Below are 22880 nucleotides of genomic sequence, written 5' to 3'. Positions count from 1 at the left end.
TTGTAGGCCTATTTTATTTTATGTACTTTATTTAACATTTATTCATAATAAACTTTACTCGAATGTTGTCTACATCGCGTGCAGCACAATCCTGTAGCCTAGGACTCTGGTTAACACTTAAACCACCAGAGGTCGCTGTATACCTAAAAGCGCCAGCGGGTTAAATTTACCCATGCACATGACTACTGTTTTGATATGGCTAAAAAACCTGTCACCGTATTATGCCACTGTCTTCACAATGTCTAGAGTCATAAAATTGTTATTTTTTAGTCATCAACTATGTTTTTGTCCTGTTGATTTACGTTCACAGCTATTTTTAAGCAGGTTACACTAATCACTTTTCTTAATGGTGAATATAAACCAGCCTGCAATGAAAATGAGAATTACAAGGAAATAAATACATATTTGGGTGGTGTAATATTATAATAAAATGTTTTAAGGTAACCCATGTTTTTTTTTAATTACTAAAATACCCTAAATAGACTATAACAAGCCATAATAATTCACCACACTGCACGTATGCACTAGGATGTATGATACAATGACAAATTCAATCGCACAGTTTCACCTAATCAATTATTTATTTGTTTAGTTATATAACTTATAATTTGAATAAGAGAACAACAGCAATAAACTTGTGGTAATCATAAAAATTGTTTTATTCATTACATCGTAATTCAGATTTTTTTTTTCAGGAATAAATAGCTAAGCAACACAGTAGAGAACAATACAAGCCAAAAAAATTTGCAAAACAAAAATGAATAAGTAATCCAAAGTCATTTATGAGTTGGCTAAAACATCTTAATTTGAACGTGCGTTGTGTGACTGTTTGCAGTAAATTAACACGTTGCTCAATGACAGCGCGACAATAAAGGAATTATACGCGTAAATTTGACTCGATAGCGCTTAAAGGTATAAATGCCCAGCTTTTATTCTGGTTTTATCTAAAAAAAAAATTTAACAACAGGGGATTGTAAATAACACAATTTTAGTAAAAGTCAATGACTGTGAGACTTGGATATTCTTTATTGAAAACATATTATGTAGCCTACATTTGAAAAACAGCCATGGGTAAAATGACCCCGTGGCAGTTCTAGTGTGAATATAATAATTAAATAATGTAATAATTTTTTTTAATCTAAAATTTCTTAATTCAAAATAAAATATTAATAAATACATATCGCTCAAAGATGGTGCCTGGATCAGTGAGCTGGTCTCGGGCCGATGACGTCACTTCCAGGGAGGCATTGCCCGGGCCTGTTGTACACGCCCCCGTCCCTTGACTCCACCCCCATGTCAAAACAGTGCCAGAAAGCGAGACGCGCAGAAACGTGAAGCGCAAAGGGAAAACGGTATCGCAAGCTCAAACTTGACTGAAACACAAAATAAAAGCAGCGTTGCAAAGAAATTAGTAGATATGGCCATGGAAAATATTTATTGCAAAATCATTGCTTTTGTGCTGTTTCATTTATATTTTGCAATTCTTTATTTTTGTTTGCAAAACTTCTTTTTTTCCCGCAATACTTCATTTTCTTTTGCAATTCTTTATTTTTGTTTGCAAAAAGCACATTTCTTTTTTCTCAATACTTTCATTTTCGTTTGCAAAACTTTATTTTCTTTTGCAAAACGTTATTATTTTGCATATATATGTGGCATTATATTGACTCCATAGTTCTCACTCAGTAAAACCAACCAGCACGATTCTCAAAACACAGACACAAACAGAGTGCTGAATATAATGGATATTTACCTAGGATCCATGGAAACGATCCTATCTTTTGCCAGCCATGAACTTTATTCTTTAAACATTTGCACTTTAATGATGTCAACAGCTCTGCACTGCAGATAGGCTACATTTCCCAGTGAAAAACACTTTTAACTAGGCTACTTTGAAACCTTAATTGTGCATGTAGGCTGTATGCCCTTACATAGTTTATTGGCCTAGTGGCGCCATGACATCAAGCCTGTTTGCACCTGTCTCTCAAACAACTTAATTGCTTTAGCAATTTTATATCACTGAGCATTGTAGCAATTTATAAGTTTTAGCAACAGTTATAAACTCTTGTTGACACAGTATGAATATAGAGTGGAATATTTATCTCAGATAGTCTTTGAAGATGCATTTTTGAGTTCATGCTGAGAACTGACTTTTGATTGCACATCTTGTCAAATTCAAGAACACTTTGAGACGTTTAGATGTTTTCTGAGTCTGGGGACATGTGAAATCACTGGGGTCTTTTTCTGAGGGGAAATATCTAAGAAGAAGTGTTCTTATTTGATTTCCATTGCTATAGAAGAACTGAGATGAATATATACCCTTTGTGACTTTTCTTTCTTTTTTTACTGATCTTATGGGTATGTAGAATGAAAAAAAGTTTAAATCACATGCTTGAATTTCTTTGTCTGGCAAAACTATTAGGAAATGGAAAGTCTTGTATGATGTCATTAGGTTCACATGGTGGTTTATACAGGTCTAGATGAACATACTCCATCTATCGTGTGTTTGTAGAATCAGCAGTGTTTATGAAGGTCTTTATTTGTTAATGTGCATGAGCAAATCGTCCCCCTGTGCTTTGATTTATTGATTATATGGCAGGCAGTGAACAGAGGACAACAGCGGCCTGTGATGAGAACTGAATCTCTGGAATGAGTGTAAACAGCGTTCAGAATCAACAGCCAGGGCTGTTTACACATCTGCTGCAATTGTGAGGGGAATTTCCATAATCACATTGTGTTTCTGCAGGCTTCATTTGACCCCTGTTAGTCCCTGGAGATGTTGTCAGGTTTAAAGAGTTTCTGTAAGAATCAGGTAAAGGATGATGAGAGCGCAGTGGAGGATGAGTCACCTCGCTGCATACACACAGTGATTAAAACCACAGAAAGCCTTCCAACACGCATGATTTGTTTGTTTCTGTGCGGGTGATTGTGGGAGGAGAATGAGGATGAATCAGAATTTGCTTTGTAATATTGTACATCTTTGTTCCATTTAAGCACTTGTTTTAGGGTGGTAAACAGCTCCTATGAAAAAGTACCACGGTTTTTAGACATTTACAAAGGAAATTGTAAATACCATGGTGGGTTGTATGACCAAAATCTTAAATTTGAATAATCTTAGGTCATTTTACACAATAGTTGTTTCAACCGCTTTATAGAACTATCACATCAAGTCATGTCATGAGAAATCAGATTTTCTTTTGTTATATTTTCAGATAGAGTTTAAATATGTATTTAGAAAATCTATAATTCTTTGTCATTTATAGGAAGAAATTCATCAAGAATGCATTAAATTGAACAAAAACGTATAACTGTTTTCCAGCAAATCGGCATATTAAAATGATTTCTGAAGGATCATGTGATGCTGAAGACTGGAGTAATGGCTGCTGAAAATTAACAATATTATTTTTACTGTATTTGTTAAAAAATACAGTAAATGCAAGTTTGATGAGCGTAAGAATCTTCTTTTTTTAAAACATTAAAAAGAACATTAAAAATTTTTATATCTGTTGACACTATTAAATAATTGAATGAAACAGAAAAACTATTTTAAATTGTAATATTTTTTTGTTGTATTTTTGATCAAATACAGTAAATGAAGCATTGAACACAAGAAACTTTATATATTTTATATCATCTATATATATTTTTATTAGTGAAAGGAAGACTTCATATACAGTGAATGCTTAGTCGTACTATAGTTTGAGAAGCATAGTCTTAGGGGGAAAAAAATCACATCAAATTTTTTACACTTGAATCAGTGGGCCACAATTCCCAATGGGAAGCGGGACTCGAGAAAAAAAAAAGACAAGCCATCAGAGTGCCAGCGAGCTGCTGCCCACGTCTCCCCAGTCGCCGTCTCATCCATATTGTTTATCTTCTTGTTCTGCATGTTCTGTACAAGAAAATGACCGCAAGCCCTCCTCCCTGTTGTTTGTTGATGTTGTCAAGAACTCTTGCATTGCTTTGTGTGTGAGTTTGTAAAAGAACAATGGGACTTTTGGGATGGTTGTTTAAAGTCAACCTAGTCTGTAGTCAGTTGTGTAAACAGCAAGTCTTTAAATGTACTCAAGGCGACCTGCTTCTGTCTTGTAGTGTTCACTGGGCCATCTATTTCAATGTCAATAGCACCGTTTTCTCAACAAGCTTGCCACTGCCCTCTGAAACCACACACACAGTCCGTGCCACTTTATTTTGGAGCGATGAAAGGCTTTTGATGAAATCACTCTAAATCTGTTGAACACTTGGACCAGAGGGATGACTCACTGCTGAGAAGAGGAAATAAAATAACATGAAATAACCTTCTGAACGTGCCACGTTTCCCTCAGCACAGACCTCTGCTTCCGATGCTGCTGTGGGTTTATGACATAAAACGCTGAATAAAGAACTGATTTTTTTTTAATACCTGCTGCAGGTACCACAGCTTTTATGATTACAGCTCTTTCTTCAACAGGCTCTGTGTATTTTTTCACATCTCCTCCCACACGTGTCTCAGATGTGTTGGGTTAAGAATAGATTAGATTACACCAGCAAGTGAAGATCAGAGTGTGAAAGTCAGAGTGGAATACCGAACAGGAGAAATCCCATGATCCAGTACTGTTCATCAATGCCATCTTTCTGTGTTTTCCCAGAACTCCACAACACACAGCTCTTAAAATAGACCAATGTTTTGTGTGTCTGTGGACTTGGACGTTAAAAGGAATAAAACAACAAAGCATTGACACAACTACACACATACACTTTACTATTCAATGATTATTTGTCCTCATTTGACTCTGTGTGTGTAAAAAAATAAAAATAAAAATAGCTCCCTTCAATCACCTGCCCTCTGAAACCACACACACAGTCCGTGCCACTTTATTTTGGAGCGATGAAAGGCTTTTGATGAAATCACTCTAAATCTGTTGAACACTTGGACCAGAGGGATGACTCACTGCTGAGAAGAGGAAATAAAATAACATGAAATAACCTTCTGAACGTGCCACGTTTCCCTCAGCACAGACCTCTGCTTCCGATGCTGCTGTGGGTTTATGACATAAAACGCTGAATAAAGAACTGATTTTTTTTTAATACCTGCTGCAGGTACCACAGCTTTTATGATTACAGCTCTTTCTTCAACAGGCTCTGTGTATTTTTTCACATCTCCTCCCACACGTGTCTCAGATGTGTTGGGTTAAGAATAGATTAGATTACACCAGCAAGTGAAGATCAGAGTGTGAAAGTCAGAGTGGAATACCGAACAGGAGAAATCCCATGATCCAGTACTGTTCATCAATGCCATCTTTCTGTGTTTTCCCAGAACTCCACAACACACAGCTCTTAAAATAGACCAATGTTTTGTGTGTCTGTGGACTTGGACGTTAAAAGGAATAAAACAACAAAGCATTGACACAACTACGCACATACACTTTACTATTCAATGATTATTTGTCCTCATTTGACTCTGTGTGTGTAAAAAAAATAATAATAAAAATAGCTCCCTTCAATCAAAACTGTCTTTAAGATCTGTTCCTTTGTTGAATGACCAATTTCTGTTTTTGAAAAACTTTTAATTTAAAAACACTTTAATTGTAATTTTTTTTTTTGTTATTTTTAAATGATCCATTATTTACCCCAATTTTTTTAAATTAAATTGTTTTTATATTTTACTCTTATGATTGGTTTTTTTATTACAATCTTTTTTTTACCATATGCAGCTGTAACAATACTAGCATTGGACCTCATTCACAACTCACGAGTTAGTGGATTTATAAATAATTTACAGGTTTTTTTCATGCTTGTATTTCATGCTTCTGTGTAATTTTTATATCACTGTATTTTGGATGATTCTGCATTTAATTTTCATTTTAGTGAACATTCTGACTGACGTTGATGCCTTCTTTGGGAATGTACTGTTCTGAAAGGTCATGAAACAAGCTTTCTAGAAGGAGAATGTGCAATTGCTCTTTTGACTCACAAAATGTGCTTCCAAGGAGAGTTGAGGTGTTGGAGTTGAGCACATCTCCAGAAGCCAAAGAGCAAATTCATGTACTTTTGTTTCTGTCTGCTCCCATAATATTGGCTTTTGCACTTATCAACTCTTCCAAACTCTTCCAAGTGAATATTTCTTTGGGCAGGTTTATTTTTGTATTGGCATGTACCTTAGTCTTGGCCAAAACAAAACCATAACTTTTCTACTGGTATTACCCAGGACAAAAAAGATATGTCCTTTGAATACATGCTGACGTCATGCCATGCTAGTAATGAGTAATGCCACAGTACTTTTTTTGTGAGTTTGTCCTTCATTTTCTCTGTCCATCACAGTCAAAGTTGTGTTTTTTGTCATGTTGGAGCGGAACAGTCACTCCCTCTCATTATGATACGTTTAAGGTCCTGCACATTAATGATGACCTTTACCGCTGCTGCTGTAACCTTTGTGTTAAAGAGTACCTATAGCCTGCAGGCCACATCACTTATGCATGCATCCAATCAGGTGTACAGACAAAAAGATCTTGCTTCTCCTATGCTCTTTAGATGTACAAGCCACTTTTATCCATAGACGTGTTTATGAAAACCTCTTCAAATTAAAGTCAGTTTTTTTCTTTTTCTCTCAAAAAGTCTAGGAATGATGGCAATCATGGAGAAAATACCATGTATAAAGAAATAATGAACACAAAATTATTATTTTGGACACATTTACAGATATTAAAAGTGACCAGAGGATAAAGAACAAACTGGCTGATTAATGTCTGACTGAAGTACATTGAGCTTAATGATCTCAAACGCTCTCATTAAAGGCTTAGTTTAATAGTTTCTGGGAGTTGATGAATAATTCATTATCACACTGGTTAAATGTTGTGAGATGTTTGCCGAGCGTAAGCTTTACTCCATTTAAAAAGACAGAAGGGAGAGTTTGCAGTCTTCTACATCTGTTAATTGGGTGAAATTAAAAAGTGTTGTCAACACTGCATGGTCATTCAAGACGGAATACTTGTTGAATACTGTGCGTTATATACTGTATAGAGCCTATTTTTAAAATACGTAAATAGATAAATAAAATTGTATACTATGCAAATAGTTTTAAAGTGCGTAAATAGTATGTAAAGATAATTATTACACAAAGTAGTATGCCACATTATTGTCACATGATGATATTATACGTTTGATTTTGCAAGTGATGCTGGCTTACTATCTTTACCAAACAACAGAACGAAAGTCATTCATTTCCAATGGAGAGTAGTATGGGAGCTGCATTGAGTTCAGATTGAGTTTTTGGATTGGATTTGAGCTTTGGATCCATTGAAATATTTGATCTTTGGATGACGGGTATAATGGAAAGGTGGTTAAAGTCTCTTTATACTAGCCAAATGCAAATAAAAAGACGTGCTTTTCTTTATATGTGGTAAAAAAAAAATGCTGAGAGTTTTTCTAGTTTAGCAGCTCTGTTTGAATCTTTTATTAATGTGGGTTTTTGGGGGGACATAATCAGTGTTGTTTTGGGCTCAGGTCACCTTCACATATCTGCTCTTAATATCCTTTCTGTGTCTGGTTGCTTTCTCAGGTTTTTCCCAGAAGGAAACCTTTGAGTCAGAAGCGAACGTCCTGCCAACATGTTCAGCACCAAAAGGTCAGAGCGACACAGTGGTTTGTTGCCTATTTTTGTGATCTTTTATCAAAATTTACAGTGACTTGGAGGACTAGACTTTCTTTACGTCATTTTAATCGTTGTAAATGATAATTGACTCACAATTAATGTAAAGGCATTCACTTGAGTTTGTATTACATTTTTGCTGCCACTTTCTGAATGTAAATGTGTAGGGTTCATAAAAAAAGGGTATCTTTTTTTTCATCGTTTCTTGTCCTTTAAAGATGTCATATAATGAGTAATGAATATTTTGAAGTCATAGTTCTTTGTACTAAAAAATCATATTGTAGGTTGCAGTTCCTCACCAGCATGAAGATATTCTTCATTGAAGCTAAGTAGCAAAAATGTATAATTTTGAGCACATTTGATAGCTTTCAGATATCTCACTTTTGTATAATTGTTACATGCATTTTTCATGTGAATATATATTTACATATAATTTTCCTAGGCTGGATTTGTTTTTGTTTTTTTGACAAATTACATATTGTATTTAACTATTTCATTCAAGCATATATTTCCTTTTGAATGCATTTCTATTGCAGCCGTGTTTTCAGAGTGTCAAAAGCCAGGTTTGACTCATCTAACTGAATATGATTACGCCTCTTGTGGGTCTTTGCGCAGACGCTAAGTTTGACGCCACAAACAAATGTAATTGGTAGCTCGTGGAAGTAAAGAAACCAACTGGGATGCACAAAGTTGACAAAAGCTGCATTGAGAGTTTGTGACCTCAGGAAATCGCATTGTTATTCTGCACATGATTTCTCCCCATGCTTGTCATGAGTGCCAGAGTATGTTGTTGAACACACGGTACAGATTTGAGCCTACTTACTAATTGACACTGATTGTATTAGTCATAAGAGCGAATTTCTCAAGCGATGATTCTCATGAGATGTTCGTTTGGCTTTCTAGATGTGGTTTTGTACAATGACCACAGCATCCTGGATCAGAAAAACATGATTTTCAGGTTCTAGTTCAGTTTGCCCATTAGTACTGTACATATGAGTTTAGGTTTTTGTTTTTCAGCCCTGTAACACATTCTGATGGGCTCATAACTTTTGGCTGCATTAAATACAAAAGCAAGAGTAAAGAAAGATTCAGTTGGCCACATTTTGTCTGCATGCAAAAATCCACCTCTTCCTATACTCTAATATTTCCTGTGATTTATAGTTGTTGTCATTTTGCCTTTTTTCCACTCATTTTCCATTCCTTTAGCCACTAGTAGTGAAAATGTGTTGTTTTTGTAGAAATCAAGCATAACGTTAGTCAAGCTCGCATCAGCTGATCTACGTCTACCTATAGGAATACGATGCCTATCTCAGCATTCATGTACTGTATAAGGTCCTTCGGTATTATCAGCAGCTTAGCTAATGACCCTCCTCCATCCCCAACTCCTCCTCTCATCCAGTCAGGATTTGGCCTTCTGATTCTCTTTTGAATCAGGCTAATTTCTAAAATGTGTACATTAAATTATTTAATATTAATGATCTCTGCAATACATTCATGTTAGTTCTGTTCTTTTGCCTTAGGGGGTTATCGCTGCTCTCCTAGCTCTTATCCATGCTAGGCTGCATGGATGCGCAGGGAGTTTTTGCCCAGAACAGAACCATACCGCCAATCCAAACTGTATGCTAATTGTCAATCATCTTGGATGATAGTGGTTCTGACAGAAATTTGCATAAATGCCTGTGTGGCAAGTGACTGTTTAAAACCATTGCGAATAAATGAGACTTGGTTTTAAGATTTTGAGATAGATTTTGGACATTTTGTGGGTGTGACATTTCGATTAAACATTATAAGGTCACATTATGAATTGTTCACAGTAGGATCAGTAACATGCATTTAGAAAATATATAGGGTGAATTTTATTTTATGCCAGCTTTAAATAAGAAAGCATTTCCATTTTAACAGCCCCCAAGTTTTAGCTTGTAAATATGGTACACTTTGGTTTTTTACAACTCGTTTTTTCCCCACATCCTTCCACAAGTCACGTGACTGTTTAGAAGGATTTATTTGGTAAATGCATTTCCATTGCTTTTTTTTTGTTATCTTGTTATTTCCATCCAGCATTTTTATGCAACATCCCAAAATTTGTATAAACAATATGTGCATGGAAATCCGGCTAATGACCCTAATACTGAAATGACAACACTTTCCGACACTATTAAGGGTAACACACAAGATCACATGGTTTTGAACCAATCTATAGAGCTCTTTTATTTTTGGGGTTTGGGTTCTCATCGGCAGTTTAATGGTTCATGTTTACATGCACTTGTTAAACTGTAACGGGAACACTTCTAAATTGAATCCTTCATCACTGGGATTGTTTATTAAATGCATTACAGTTGGAGCAGCTCCAACTCATTAAAAATGTTGCCCAGCCATCAGTCTTCTCGTGAAAAATGAACCGTAATTGTCTTTGAGGTCGCAGTAATGCGTATGCGCTCTGGGCGGCAGATAAGGCTTCCTCTAATTAGACTTACCAATGTTTACGTTCCGAAATGAGTTTAGGCAGCAAGAGCTAAACCCTTCCACCGATGCCCCGGGCACAGGACTCATTACGCAGTCGTCACATCGCGGTCACCGGAATCATCTTGACCTCCTGTAGCTACAGTGTCACTTAAAATCCAGCTGACTCTGGGTAATAGAAATAAGGTTCACCCTCCAGGTTTGTTTTGAAACAAATCACATTATAGTTTAATTTAGTTATGAATCCTTGTGTGATTCCTGTGCACTGACTGAAGTAGAAATCAATGACTTCCTGCTGAAGCTGGAAGCGGCCTTCTTAGGATGTGGAGACTGAGCTGTCACATACAGGGTTTTAATTGCTGTCGGTGAGTGCTGTCACGATATTAAAGCAGTATTGAGTTGGACTCTTGAGCTACAGCGAACAGGAGACAGACAGGTTTAGTGTGATTCTGTGGATGCCATATTGTCAGGCTGAATGACATTATAAGAATGGAATTAGATAGTAAAGTCACAGAGAGTCTTCTTTTCATGAATAAAAACTTTGGAGGTGATTGTTAATTTGACACAAAGATGTCAGCAGGCAACTTGCTCCATCATTTACTTTGCTTGTGTGGGGAAAAAATGTGCATACAAATTTAATGGAATTAAAACATTTTATAGTCTTTGAAAGAAAAATGTAAAAAAATCTATTAAAATAGGAAACAATGTACTTTATTAATATGAAGGAATTTTGTACAAGTTTTATTTATTTTAGTGCTGTCAAATGATTAATCGCGATTAATCACATTCAAAATAAAAGTTTTTGTTTACATTATATATGTATGTGTACTGTGTATATTTATTATGTATATATAAATACACACACATACAGTGTATATTTTGAAAATATTTACGTTTATACATTTATATATTCATATTCTTATATTTTATATTATATATAAATATATTTAATGTAAACAACATTTTTCTTGAATATATACATGCATATGTTTGTATTTATATACTGTATACACAGTATACACACATGTATTATGTAAACAAAAACTTTTATTTTGGATGCGATTAATCGTTTGACAGCACTAATTTATTTATTTTTAAGCTGGATTTTTACCTGTATTTAAAATTTTGAACATCTTGTGTTGTGTTCACTTATAAGAGGTCACCATGTGTTGGTGCGCACCGACAACACAGCGGTGGTCTCTTCCATCAACCACCAGGGAGGTCTGCGTTCGCGCCCCTTGTACAAGTTGGCACACCAGATCCTTGTGTGGTCCCAGGAGAAACTCCTCTCGCTGAGAGCAGTGCACATTCCTGGGCATCTCAATGTGGGAGCAGACATCCTGTCGAGGTAGGGGCCGAGGCCCGGGGAATGGATGCTTCACCCCGAGGTGGTGAAGCAGATATGGAGAGTTTTTGGTCAGGCTCAGGTGAACCTGTTTGCGACTCAGATGACATCGCACTGTCCCCTCTGGTTCTCTCTGATTCATCCAGCTCCACTGGGGCTGGATGCCATGGTACAGACGTGGCCGAGGCTTCGTCTGTACGCCTTTCCCCCGATCGCTCTGCTCCCGGGTGTTCTGGAGAGAGTGCGCCAGGACGGAGTCCATCTACTGTTAGTAGCCCCATTCTGGCCGGGCCGAGTATGGTTCTCGGACCTGATTTCCCTTCTCGACGGCTCTCCATGGGAGATTCCCATCAGGAGAGACCTCCTCTCACAGGCAGAGGGCACGATATTTCACCCCCGCCCGGAGCTGTGGAAGTTATGGGTGTGGCCCCTGAGGGGGCACAACTAGTAGCTTCTGGTCTCTCAACTGAGGTTGAGACCATCCTCAAATCCAGAGCTCCCTCCACGAGGAAACTGTACGCCTTAAAGTGGAAACTTTTCACTTCCTGGTGTAGAGACCACCAGCTCGACCAAGCTAACTGCCCAGTTGGTACGGTACTGGAGTTCCTGCAGGCCCGTTTCTCTACAGGGTTAACCCACTCCACCCTGAAGGTCTGCGTGGCGGCCATTGCGGCCTACCACGCCCCTCTCAGTGGCCTGTCAGTGGGAAGACACCCCCTGGTTACACGTTTCCTCCGCGGTGCGCTGAGGCTGAGGCCTCTCGTACGATCTCGCGTACCCACGTGGGACCTGGCAGTGGTGCTAGAAGCTCTCTGTAAGCCTCCGTTCGAGCCAATCGAAGAGATTTCTGATCGCCACCTCACGATAAAAACTACCTTTCTTCTGGCAATATCTTCTCTTAAGAGAGTTGGGGATTTACAGGCCCTATCTGTGGCCCCTTCCTATCTTGACTTTGCGCCCGGTCTGGCCAAAGCGTTTCTGTACCCTTGAGTGGGGTATTTTCCTAAAGTCCCCTCATCTGCACCGCAGCCCATCGTACTTCAGGCCTTCAGTCCTCCTCCCTTCGGGGAGCCAGACCAGCAGAAGCTTAGCACTGGTACATCCACAGAGCTGCCCTGTGGAGGAGGGCGGACCAGCTGCTTGTTTGCTACGGTCCCCCTAAGAGAGGTCTTCCAGCAACGAAACAGACCCTCAGTCGGTGGATAGTGGATGCCATCTCCATCTCTTATGAGTCCTCTCATCTCCCCTCGCCGCTAGGGGTCAAGGCTCATTCGACTCGAAGTGTGACAGTTTTTTAGCAGGTGTGCCTATGCAGGACATCTGCAACGCTGCGGGTTGGTCCACGCCCCTTACCTTCATCAGGTTCTACGGTCTAGACATGCGAGCCACTCCTGGCTCTTCTGTTCTCTCGCCCTAGCTGTGCAGGCTTCCACACTAGGCAGAGATTTGGAAGTCTGGAGGCGTGGGCATTCTCGTTCCCCTAGCGTATTCCGACGCAGCTCGAGATGTAACCATGGTTCCTCGAGGGAATGAGATGCTGCATCTCGGTGCCATACTTCCGGCATCCCTGCCAGAGCTTGCCTCATTCCTGAAGCTGACGCTGGCTCTGCCGCACATGCTTTTATAGCTTCCTGGTCATGACGTCACCCGCCCGTGACGTCCCGCTCAGCTATTGGACTGATTTCACATGTGATTCAGAGCGTGGTCACAGAAGGCATTCCCCTAGCATTTTACGGCGCAGCGTCTCGTTCCCTCGAGGAACCATGGTTACATGCGTAACCTGAGACGTTTTTATTTATTTAGACCAACTTTGTTTTGTCCAGTTATTGGCCTTAGCATAAAAATAATTATCAGTTTACTGGTATCAGCCAGAATTTTAATTTCAGTGCATCCCTAAACTTTACCATCTTCTTCGATTACTTGCTTATTGCTGGTGCTCCCTCTAGACCTGCCGCTGTTGTCAGAAGCAAAATTGACCGCAGCAATCAAAACCACACTGTTCCCATGTGTAATATGAAAAAACTCCCTAACCTTGCCAAAGAGAACACCGACACCAATGACCCACACTTGATTAGTTGCAACTTGCAAATGCAGAAGACGTTCTTCCTTCGGAGATCATAAGGCACAAAGGGATATTCAGTCCTCTTCAAAGGCACAATGATCTAATCAGAACAGAATGACCTACAAATGCACAGATATCCTGATTGACATTGGGAATGCTTTCGAATTCTGAGAAGAAATGGTAGAGATGTGAGGAGCTCAACTCAACTCAACTGATTCCTGTCCCCTGCTGTTCTCTTTCCTGAGGGTGATTTTGATTGGTGTTCCGTTCATTAGCATAAAGGGGGAGGTGTTTGTGAGTTATTCTGAGTGTGTTTGTCAGATTACAGGAGGTGTGTGCAATCACTGAAAGCTAATTTTGGTTGTGTGCACTCAGGGTCCAGAATTAACACTGGGCAAGTGACAAATGCAAGTAAAAATGGGCTTTGACAGGTAAATGAAATAAAGGCCTATAACTTTATTAGGAATTGCAGCATTAGATGATTTAAGTTGAATTATAAGATCTGTAGTCTGCCCTTGAGACGTGTAAGAGATTTCCTCCAGAATTTCCTGTGGTGACACATATGTGAATTATTCCTTACATAAAGCCACCAAAATTAAAATATGAGAGGAAAATCACAATTTCTCTTCACGTTTTTGTGACTGATGAAGATTCATCTTGTGCATTACACTGCGAGTGACTCAGTGAGTAATCTGGGCTGTTTGCCATGCGAAAGGCAAAAAATGGCTGAATATTTTTTTGTTGTCATAGAAACAAAAAAATATATATTTTTTTTTTAAATAATGCAAAATACACTTTCACGGTAAGTTGTCAGGTGAGAGAAAGGGAACATCTGCACTGCAGTCTGATCAAATCCAAAATAACAAAGATTGGCAGGTTTTAGTCAATTTTAATGATGTAGATTTTTTTTCTGCAGAAGCACTATGAAGGACTTAAAAAAAAAAAACAGGCACATTATGTATTTATTTGATTGGATCACTTTCCTGATGGTGAAATAATATGCACTGAATCAGACAGCTCTTAAGAAAGACATGATGGCCAACGATGGATGTTTTTGTGAGCTTTTGTCTTGTTAATCTGTTCAGCCTAACATGAACATACACCCTTCAGATGTTGATATGTGTGATTGACGACACCACTGGCAGCTAAACTTGCTTGTCTGATCTGTTTGTTTATAATGTGTTAGCTTCTGTTCAGTGTGTCTTCTCAACATTTTAGTGTCCTTGCTGACACATATTGAGCCATCTATCTGCGTTTTCTAGTTGCTGTGGTTTAGGGATACATGCGGTTGAGATTAAACTATGATTAAACTATGAGAACTTTTTGCTTAATCACTCCAATCAATTCTAGCTTGATTGGAGATGATGCACAATAAAAATGCACAAGTGATATTTACCTTTTTTTTTGTTTTGGTCATATCACGCAGAACTGAGGGACAGTCGTGATTTGTGTAAAAAATTACAAGCATTTTCACACAATAAATGGTTTGTTTTTAGGTTTTACAGTAAAAAAAATTTAAATTATTATTATTATTATTATGATTTTTCCATAGTAGTGGTATGTGTTTTCATTAGTTAACAGGCAACCACAACTGCATTTACATCTTTAGGGCAGAGCGGTGGGTTTTCACACACTTCAGAATAAATGCAGCTCCCGCTGCAATTCCCTGACCTATATTAAAATCTCTAAGACCAGAGTGAATTTATTTAAAGCTCTAGAGACATTAGATGAGGAAGGGATGGTATCATTTTCGGCTGCAGAAAATTAAGTTCTCAGACACTCAAAAAATATAGGATAATTCTGATTTGCTGATTATATCTGTAAAGTGCCTACTAGGGCTGCACGATTATGACAAAAATCATAATTGTCTATTATTCCCTTGAAATTATAATTGCGATTATTAATTACGATTATCACAATTTACATTGAATGATTTTTATACCATAGTTTGATGCAACTGTATGCCATATTTTTATATGAAAATAAACAAGCTGAAAACACTCTAACTGAAAAACCTTTAGTGCTTTTCTATAGTATTAAGCCTCAAATGTCAACTATACATCAGATTGGTTTCTTCTTTAAATTATAAAAAAGTAAAAATATGAATGGTATTATAATGTTAAACTAAAACTAAAACAATGGAAAACCCCTTAAGATAACATGTAGAAAGAAGAAAACGTATCTTAAGCGTGCAGAATAACATAAGTGGACTTTGAATGATTAATTGCCGCTTTGAACGATTACGTAATTGTGGCATCCATAATTGTAATTGCGATTAGAAATTCGATTAATTGTGCAGCCCTAGTGCCTACTAATCAAAATGTTTTTTTTATATATTTTTCAGAGTGACTCATTGTCACACTTGATACGAATGCTGTTCCGAAAGGTAGACTTATTTTTAAGATACCTTCTTTGGTTCAAATTCCAAAGCAGGATAGCATCTGTATTCTTCCCAAGTAACGGAAATCACAGAATGCACTACAACAAACTCAGTAGGGAAAAAATCTATCAAAAATGGTGCTAGTTGGGGAAATAATTAATCTTTTTTTTTTCAATACTGAATTAAAAATACTTCAAGCTAATTAAAATGTACTATCTTACCCAATTTTTGTGAGTGCTGTGTATTTTTTTCTGGTTAGAGTATCTTAGTGAAATGTTAAAGGGGTCATATGATGACATTATTTGGTGTATTTGGTGTAATGAAATGTGTTTATGCGGTTTAAGGTTAAAAAAACACATTCTTTTCCACATACTGTACATTATTGTTTCTCCTCTATGCCCCGCCTTTCTGAAACGTGTCGATTTTTACAAAGCTCATCGGTCTGATAAGCGAGATGTGCTCTGATTGGCCAGCTATCCAGTGCGTTGTGATTGGCCGAATACCTCAAGCGTGTGACGGAAATGTTACGCCCCTTACCATATTGTGATGCCCTGTCCGGCCGGAGTGACGAGACAAAAACATTAAAACCCATTATAAACGAGGCATTTGTTGCATCCAGTGGGGACATAATTACAGATTACAATGACTTATTCCGTCTTTTTACGCGTTGCATTGCATCGCGCCACGTAAACATAAAACCATGTCTGCATTTGTGATCAGAGAAATGACAAACAACAAGTGCTACTCTACACTGCTCAAAACTTGCGTTTGAATCGTCAGTGTCAAATTCTTTAACTTAACCACTGATTTCTCGTTGTGTCCTCTTTTGGAAGGTCAAACAAAGTAGTTTCGCTTTCACAACAAAACAGCGTCACACACCACGGCCTTGAGTGAGTGGAGGCCGGAGGCCCAGAGTGAGCAGAGGTTGGCTTGAGTGAGCAGAGGCAGGTGGGCTTGAGAACGGCGTGGCCGGCGTATTCGATGAAGGAGCGTCCGGCGGGCTTGCAGCAACTACATGTGACGACCCCGGGCTGGACTCCGCTTCGTCCACGGTGAAAGCCGATACGGCGTTCCACAGCTCGAAGTTGATGTATTTCCTCAGCGATCAGCACGGATCAGCTCTAGGCATGACGAAGCAGATATCGTCCTCTTTTGGAAGGCCAAACAAAGTAGCTTTCACAACAAAACACACAGCGCCTTCACGAAATGGCGGCGCCTTCTTTCTTTGCGTGAACATTTGGGCAGCGATGCAAAACTTCCCACATCGTGACGTAGACGTGGGGGTGTGTTAGAACGAGCCATTTTGGGTAGGCGTGGTTAACTCTTAACTTTTATAAAGAATATCTCTTTGGATTTGGGACTTTAGTCTTTGCAACTTTACAGATCTTCTTTATGCACCAAGAGCTTGTAACACTCCAAAGAGAAAGGAAAAATTTTAATCACATCATATGACCCCTTTAATGCCAAACTTCATTGAAATCAATTTTGAGTCAAGTCTACCATGTGCTTCGCATGAGCAGCTCTGTTTGTTGACCTGTGCAGTTGCTGTTTTTTAGTGTCCCAAATCTGTTAGGTTCCATTTCAGTTAAGATGCTTGTGTAGGTGGTAGACATCAAGATATCTCATTGCTTTTCAAACCAGAGCCATTGACCTAATAAAACTCTTTATATAGTGAGTTGAATCTGTTTTATATGACTATTTGCATTATAACATCCATTTACCAACATGCTGTTCACCGTCTATTAAGGAGTCCAGCTTCCAGAGCTGGGATACGGTCGTTTTTTTCTCCATAGCTGAATGCTGAAGCATTTTTTATGCCCCAGTATATGAAGCTCCATTTTTATGGGATTATTTTTTTAGGCCACGACTTTAACTTCAAAGAGACTCTGATCATTGCCAGAGGTTATTCCGAAACACTGTTTTCCATTGGAACACTTTTCAACATCTTCCCTTTCTGAATGTACTGTAATTTATCACTGTTCCACCTCTCTGTGTTAATGTTTGGGTATTTAAATACAATATTTGCCCCGTTCTTTAAAGTGTTTTAATACTTAGTTGGCACCAACTATTGGTTTTGAACACCTTGTGTTTCAGATAGACTTCGTGTGATTGTCATATACAGTATATATCACATTTACATGATATTCCATGGTACTTTAAAGAATACCGCAATATTACCATAGCACAAATGATGTAGGGAGCAGGGCCCCCTCGGTCCGTTCACGATCGCGTTCCAGGCCCCCTATTTGCAGCGGGTGTTGTGGCAGGCGATGGCACAAAGCTGCCATGATCATGTATTGAAATAAGCTGGCAAGAAGCCCTGCATCCTCACATTAACACTTCATTTAATGTCTAATTGTATTTCTTACTTTAAAACAGCAGTTGCTTTCAAGGTTGTTTATTGTGTCATTATTTACTCACCCTCATGTTGTTCCTTTGCTGTTATTTTCTGCTTTCTGTGGAAGCACTGTGTCTTCCTAGGGTGAGTAAAGAAAGAGACAAAACATTTATTTTCGAGTGAACTATTCCTTTAGATAATCAGAAAGAGATGTAGATATAGAATCATGCCAGTTTTTGTATTTACAGCCACGGTTGCTGAGCAGAATACATCAATCTTGTGAGTATATTTTCAGCAGACGTGTCAGACCATTTTATAATGTGTCTCTTCGGAGCTTGCGTCAGCAGTTTTCTTTCCCCTCTTATACTTCCAGTATCAAATCATTTCAGAATTTACACTAGACGCTTGATTAGAATTCTTTAAATGACCTAACCCAGCCACAGGCTTGAACTCCCTCTGCATTTCTCTGCCATACAAACATTTGCTGACGAGGCATAAATGCACTGATGGAATGTTCTGTCACCGTCGTCTCACATCTGAGCGAGGCACTGATCCTCCGCTGCACATTCGTTTGAATAAGGGACATGCTTTGTGTTTTGCAGCTCTCTGTTTCTCGCATGTCATCCATAGTTTTGGATGCATGCAGTGCTGTCTTATACAAATTTGGCAATAAAAAGGTACTTCAGAAGGTAACCTTTTGAAACAAACTTCACATCGTGAGCACACCTTTGATGCTTGGCAATGTAATCTACGTAGGCAGCTCACTAGGTTTTGTAACTGAGCATCTGATGTGTGAGAAAAGGGATGTGGAGGTCAGTGACTGTGATTCGCAACTTGCCTTTTAGCAAAAGCTTCTCCAAAGCAGCTTAAAGCACTTTAAATGAGTTTCAGCCCATTTGACCCCAGAGAGTCATGATGGATATTGCTCAGATTGCACTCAAGTCTATCGTCATCAGTTTGCGTATGTTCTGATGTTGTTATGCACTGTTTGTTTACTGTTGCTGCTTCATGTAGGGCAGGCTATCGTTAAAGAAATCTTCGCTGAGCACAAGTCATTTTAATTGTATGGCTTAGAGAAAAGTGTGAAAAGTGGTTATGAAAACCAAAATTATATTACGATGAATTTTTGTTGCAAGACAACTCTTTGTAATATTATATTATTTTATGTTTTTGAAAGAAGTTTCTAAAGCTCTTAAGGCTGCATTTGTTTGATACAAAATACAGTAAAAACAATAATATTGTGACGTATTTTTTTCAATTTAAAATAATTGTTTTATTTTTTGTTATATTATAAAATGTAATTTACTCCTGTGATGCAAAGCTGAATTTTCAGCATCATTACCCCAGTCTTCAGTGTCACATGATCCATCAGAAATCATTCTAATATGCTAATTTGCTGCTCAATAATCATTCATTACTATTATCAGTGTTGAAAACAGTTGTGTTGCATCATATTTTTGTGGAAACCCTTTTTTTCAGGATTCTGTGATGAATAAAAAAGTTCAAGAGCAGCATTTGTTTTAAAATGGAAATCTTAATCTCTTTATTGACAATTTTGATCAATTTAATGCATCCATGCTGGGTAAAAGTATTCATTTCTGTATAAAAATAAATCATACTGACCACCAAACATTGAAATGGTTGCGCAAATATTTGCATTTTTTATTATAAATGAACAAAAAAATTGTAAGACTCCTCGATGTTAATGTATCTAGACTGACAATCGTGGCTCATGGTGTTTTTGAAGCAGCGAGGTGCTTCTCTGACTGTCCCTCCAGCTGTGGATGGAGGATGAGGAGCATCTCTCAGACAGCTGGAGATGTTTCACATAGAGCAGGAGGTGTGGGTGAGCAGCAGAGACGGCAGGCTGTTTCCTGTAACCCCAGGAGCCTCTGCAGGAGACCAGAGTGCCTGATTCATTTTCCTGTTAGCATCGCTGTGAGCCTGAACCCACGCTTCAGGTCCTGTGAACAAAGGCACTGGTTTTCACTGCGTTTAATAAGCCTAGGTAAACTCACAACCTTTCACATGCATAGTGATTTAGGAAACATAAAGTTACAAGCTACGTATCAATGGGCAAAAATCTTACAAGTGATTTTATTTGGGTACTTTTTCCCCCTTAGGTCCACTTGTACATTTTATTTTATTTTTTTACCAAAACAGTCATTTATTTTCTACCCTCTCACTGACTCTTAGAATTAAACCGGCTGTTGTTGTTGTTGTTTTTTTTTGCAGATGAGCCATTCAGACTTCATTATAAACACCGTTTTCACTTCATTTGATGTGAAGTTCAACATAGTATTTAATTGCCCCATCAGTTATGAACAGCCTCTTTGCAAGTTGGATTTCATTCTTTAGCAAACCAAGAAAGTTTTGGAAATAAGAGTGGAAATATGAGTCTGTTTTGAAGTTCAGTTTCAATACGTGTACTTTTTTAACTGGAGAGAAAGTTTTTAGTTTTCAAAGATTAAGTAAGTTGTTTTTTTTGTTAGTTTTTTTTTAGTACAGTTAACTTCAGTAACTTCAGTAATTCAGATCATGTCACGTCTTTTTCATGCACTTTTCATGTCCTGGCGTCAGACCCAGAAGCGTCACGATGTCAGCGTCACATCATGAACAAACCGTCACTATGAGCCCCACAATATCCTCCAGCTGCACTGAAGCAACTCTCAATGATTCCTGACAGAGCTGCACACTGCTGGGACGATAAAACATTTATATTTGTTGTTTTCTTTCTAGACACTCTCGCCCTTATTCTACACAGCTTTCAAAAATATTGAAACATATATAAGCTAATAATTGATTAAAAGTCTGTTAACCAAAATGAGCTTAACATTGTTATTTATTATGAAAAAAAAATTTATTTTATTTTTATTGACTTTGTGCAGCAAGTGCTGCTGACTAATTATAAATTGTATTGAACCAGAAACATTTTTATTAAAAACATTTCACACTTCACCTTTAACTTTTATTCAACCTAGAATGTTCCCTTAATGTGAGTGCACAAGCAAATAAACGTCTTTAGTCTAATTGAACAACATTTCACAAATCATTAAATATACACAGACCTGTAAGTTCACTCATACAGGTCTGAAACTGAAACATTTTACATCTGCATTTGTCAGAGATTTATGTTTTCTGTAATCAGAAGTCTCAATTAAAGATAGCAAGCACTAAATGCTCGTACTGCCCTTTAAATGTGCTCTAATGAGTTTTATTCATCCTTCAAAGTCACTGATAATATTGATCAGAACCAGTGGTGGTTTAATAACGGTCCACAAACAGTCCGCTTCTCTTGTACGCTTGTGTTTATAAACCAAGGTCAGCGCTGTCCGCTGTACACAGATGAGAAAATGATTTGGGAAGAATGAAATGCCAGGAGATGAGCTGAAAATCGAACGGCTTCGTCTCTACACTCAGCAGCACTTCTTCAGGGAAGCGGCTGGTAGTTAATTGTCTCTGTAATATGCGAGACCACGTGTTCGATGGCATTTTGACGTGTGAAAGTCTGAATACATGGTGAATGTTAGATTTGACATAAATGGGTCATGTTATGAGGAATCATTTTTTCTTTATCTGTTTAATAAAAAAAGACCTTGATGTCCCATGAAACTAAGAAGAAAGGGAAAAACGCTTTTTATGCAGCTGCAACAGATGAATATGGTAACGCTTTAGATCATGGTAGCGCAAAGAACTACGTAAGTATACTGAATTTACGGTGTACGTTTCTGTAATTATAGTGTACCTATAAAGAACGTATGTGTAGGTATAAGGGAGCAATGTGTTACATTTGGGTAATAAGGGGGTAACAACCAGATATGTAACCTGCAAAGAACTGCGCAAGTAAACTGGTGTTACAGCGTAACTTTTTTTTAAATTATAGTGTACCTATTCAGTACCTCCGTGTAGGTATAAGGAAATAATATGCGAAGTTTGGGGAATAAAGGGGTAACAACCTGTAAAATTGCAAATCATTTATACTGTAAGTATTTTGAAACGGTAAGAGGTACCTATTCTAATGTTACGTGGTATGTATGGCCCAACAATCTTATGTTTGGGAATGATTTAGAAAGACGATATATACTTTTTATAATTTTATATTGGTATTTTATTATAGGCGTATAGGTATTTTTTTTAACCATGGGGTACACATTCTATTATTAAAGGATGGACATGATGGAGATTACTGAACAACAAAACTGGACATCTAGTGAAATGTTAATGAGTTTCTGCTATGATTTATAATTCACTAGTCTACTTGCCTTATGAAAGCTTATTCGTCGATTTCAGCAACTTCACACCAGCAACTTCTCAACACCACTATCACCAAATAACTTTGCATGATATACAATCAGGGTTCAATGCAGCTTAAAACAAGCTTACCTCTTTCCAGCTGTTTGCAGAAAAAAATACATGATACAACATTTGTATTTCAGTGGATGTATACTGTGGTGTTTTTATAGCAAAAAAAATTTTTTTTGAGGGTTTAATTTGGCCATCAAACAATTAAATTAAAACTAGTGAAATATTTTTCTCTGTAATTACGGTGCAAATATACACTTGTTGTGTGTTTAAGTCCAACTTGTTCCTCCCTTGTTCCATTTAGTTAAGGGGTAAATACAACATTTGCGGCCTGTAAATTAAAGTGGTGCTTGTTCCCCCCTTGTTCCA

At 37.9% G+C, this 22880-nt stretch overlaps 1 protein-coding gene across 1 annotated transcript in view; it reads left to right on the top strand.

Annotated features, from left to right (window-relative positions):
* The window catches only part of oxr1a (oxidation resistance 1a), a 186567-nt gene that overhangs the window by 17500 nt on the left and 146187 nt on the right, over nucleotides 1–22880 (top strand). The window contains exon 2 of the mRNA XM_016281951.1: nucleotides 7535–7600. Coding sequence (XP_016137437.1) covers nucleotides 7584–7600 — 17 coding nt within the window. The 5' untranslated portion in view covers nucleotides 7535–7583. The remainder of the gene's footprint in view (nucleotides 1–7534; nucleotides 7601–22880) is intronic.

The sequence above is a fragment of the Sinocyclocheilus grahami genome, unplaced genomic scaffold (genome assembly GCF_001515645.1).
Source record: "Sinocyclocheilus grahami isolate Dianchi unplaced genomic scaffold, SAMN03320097.WGS_v1.1 scaffold153.1, whole genome shotgun sequence".
NCBI lineage: Eukaryota > Metazoa > Chordata > Actinopteri > Cypriniformes > Cyprinidae > Sinocyclocheilus > Sinocyclocheilus grahami.
Note: the sequence above shows the minus strand (reverse complement) of the source record. Positions and strands in the feature narration are given on the sequence as shown.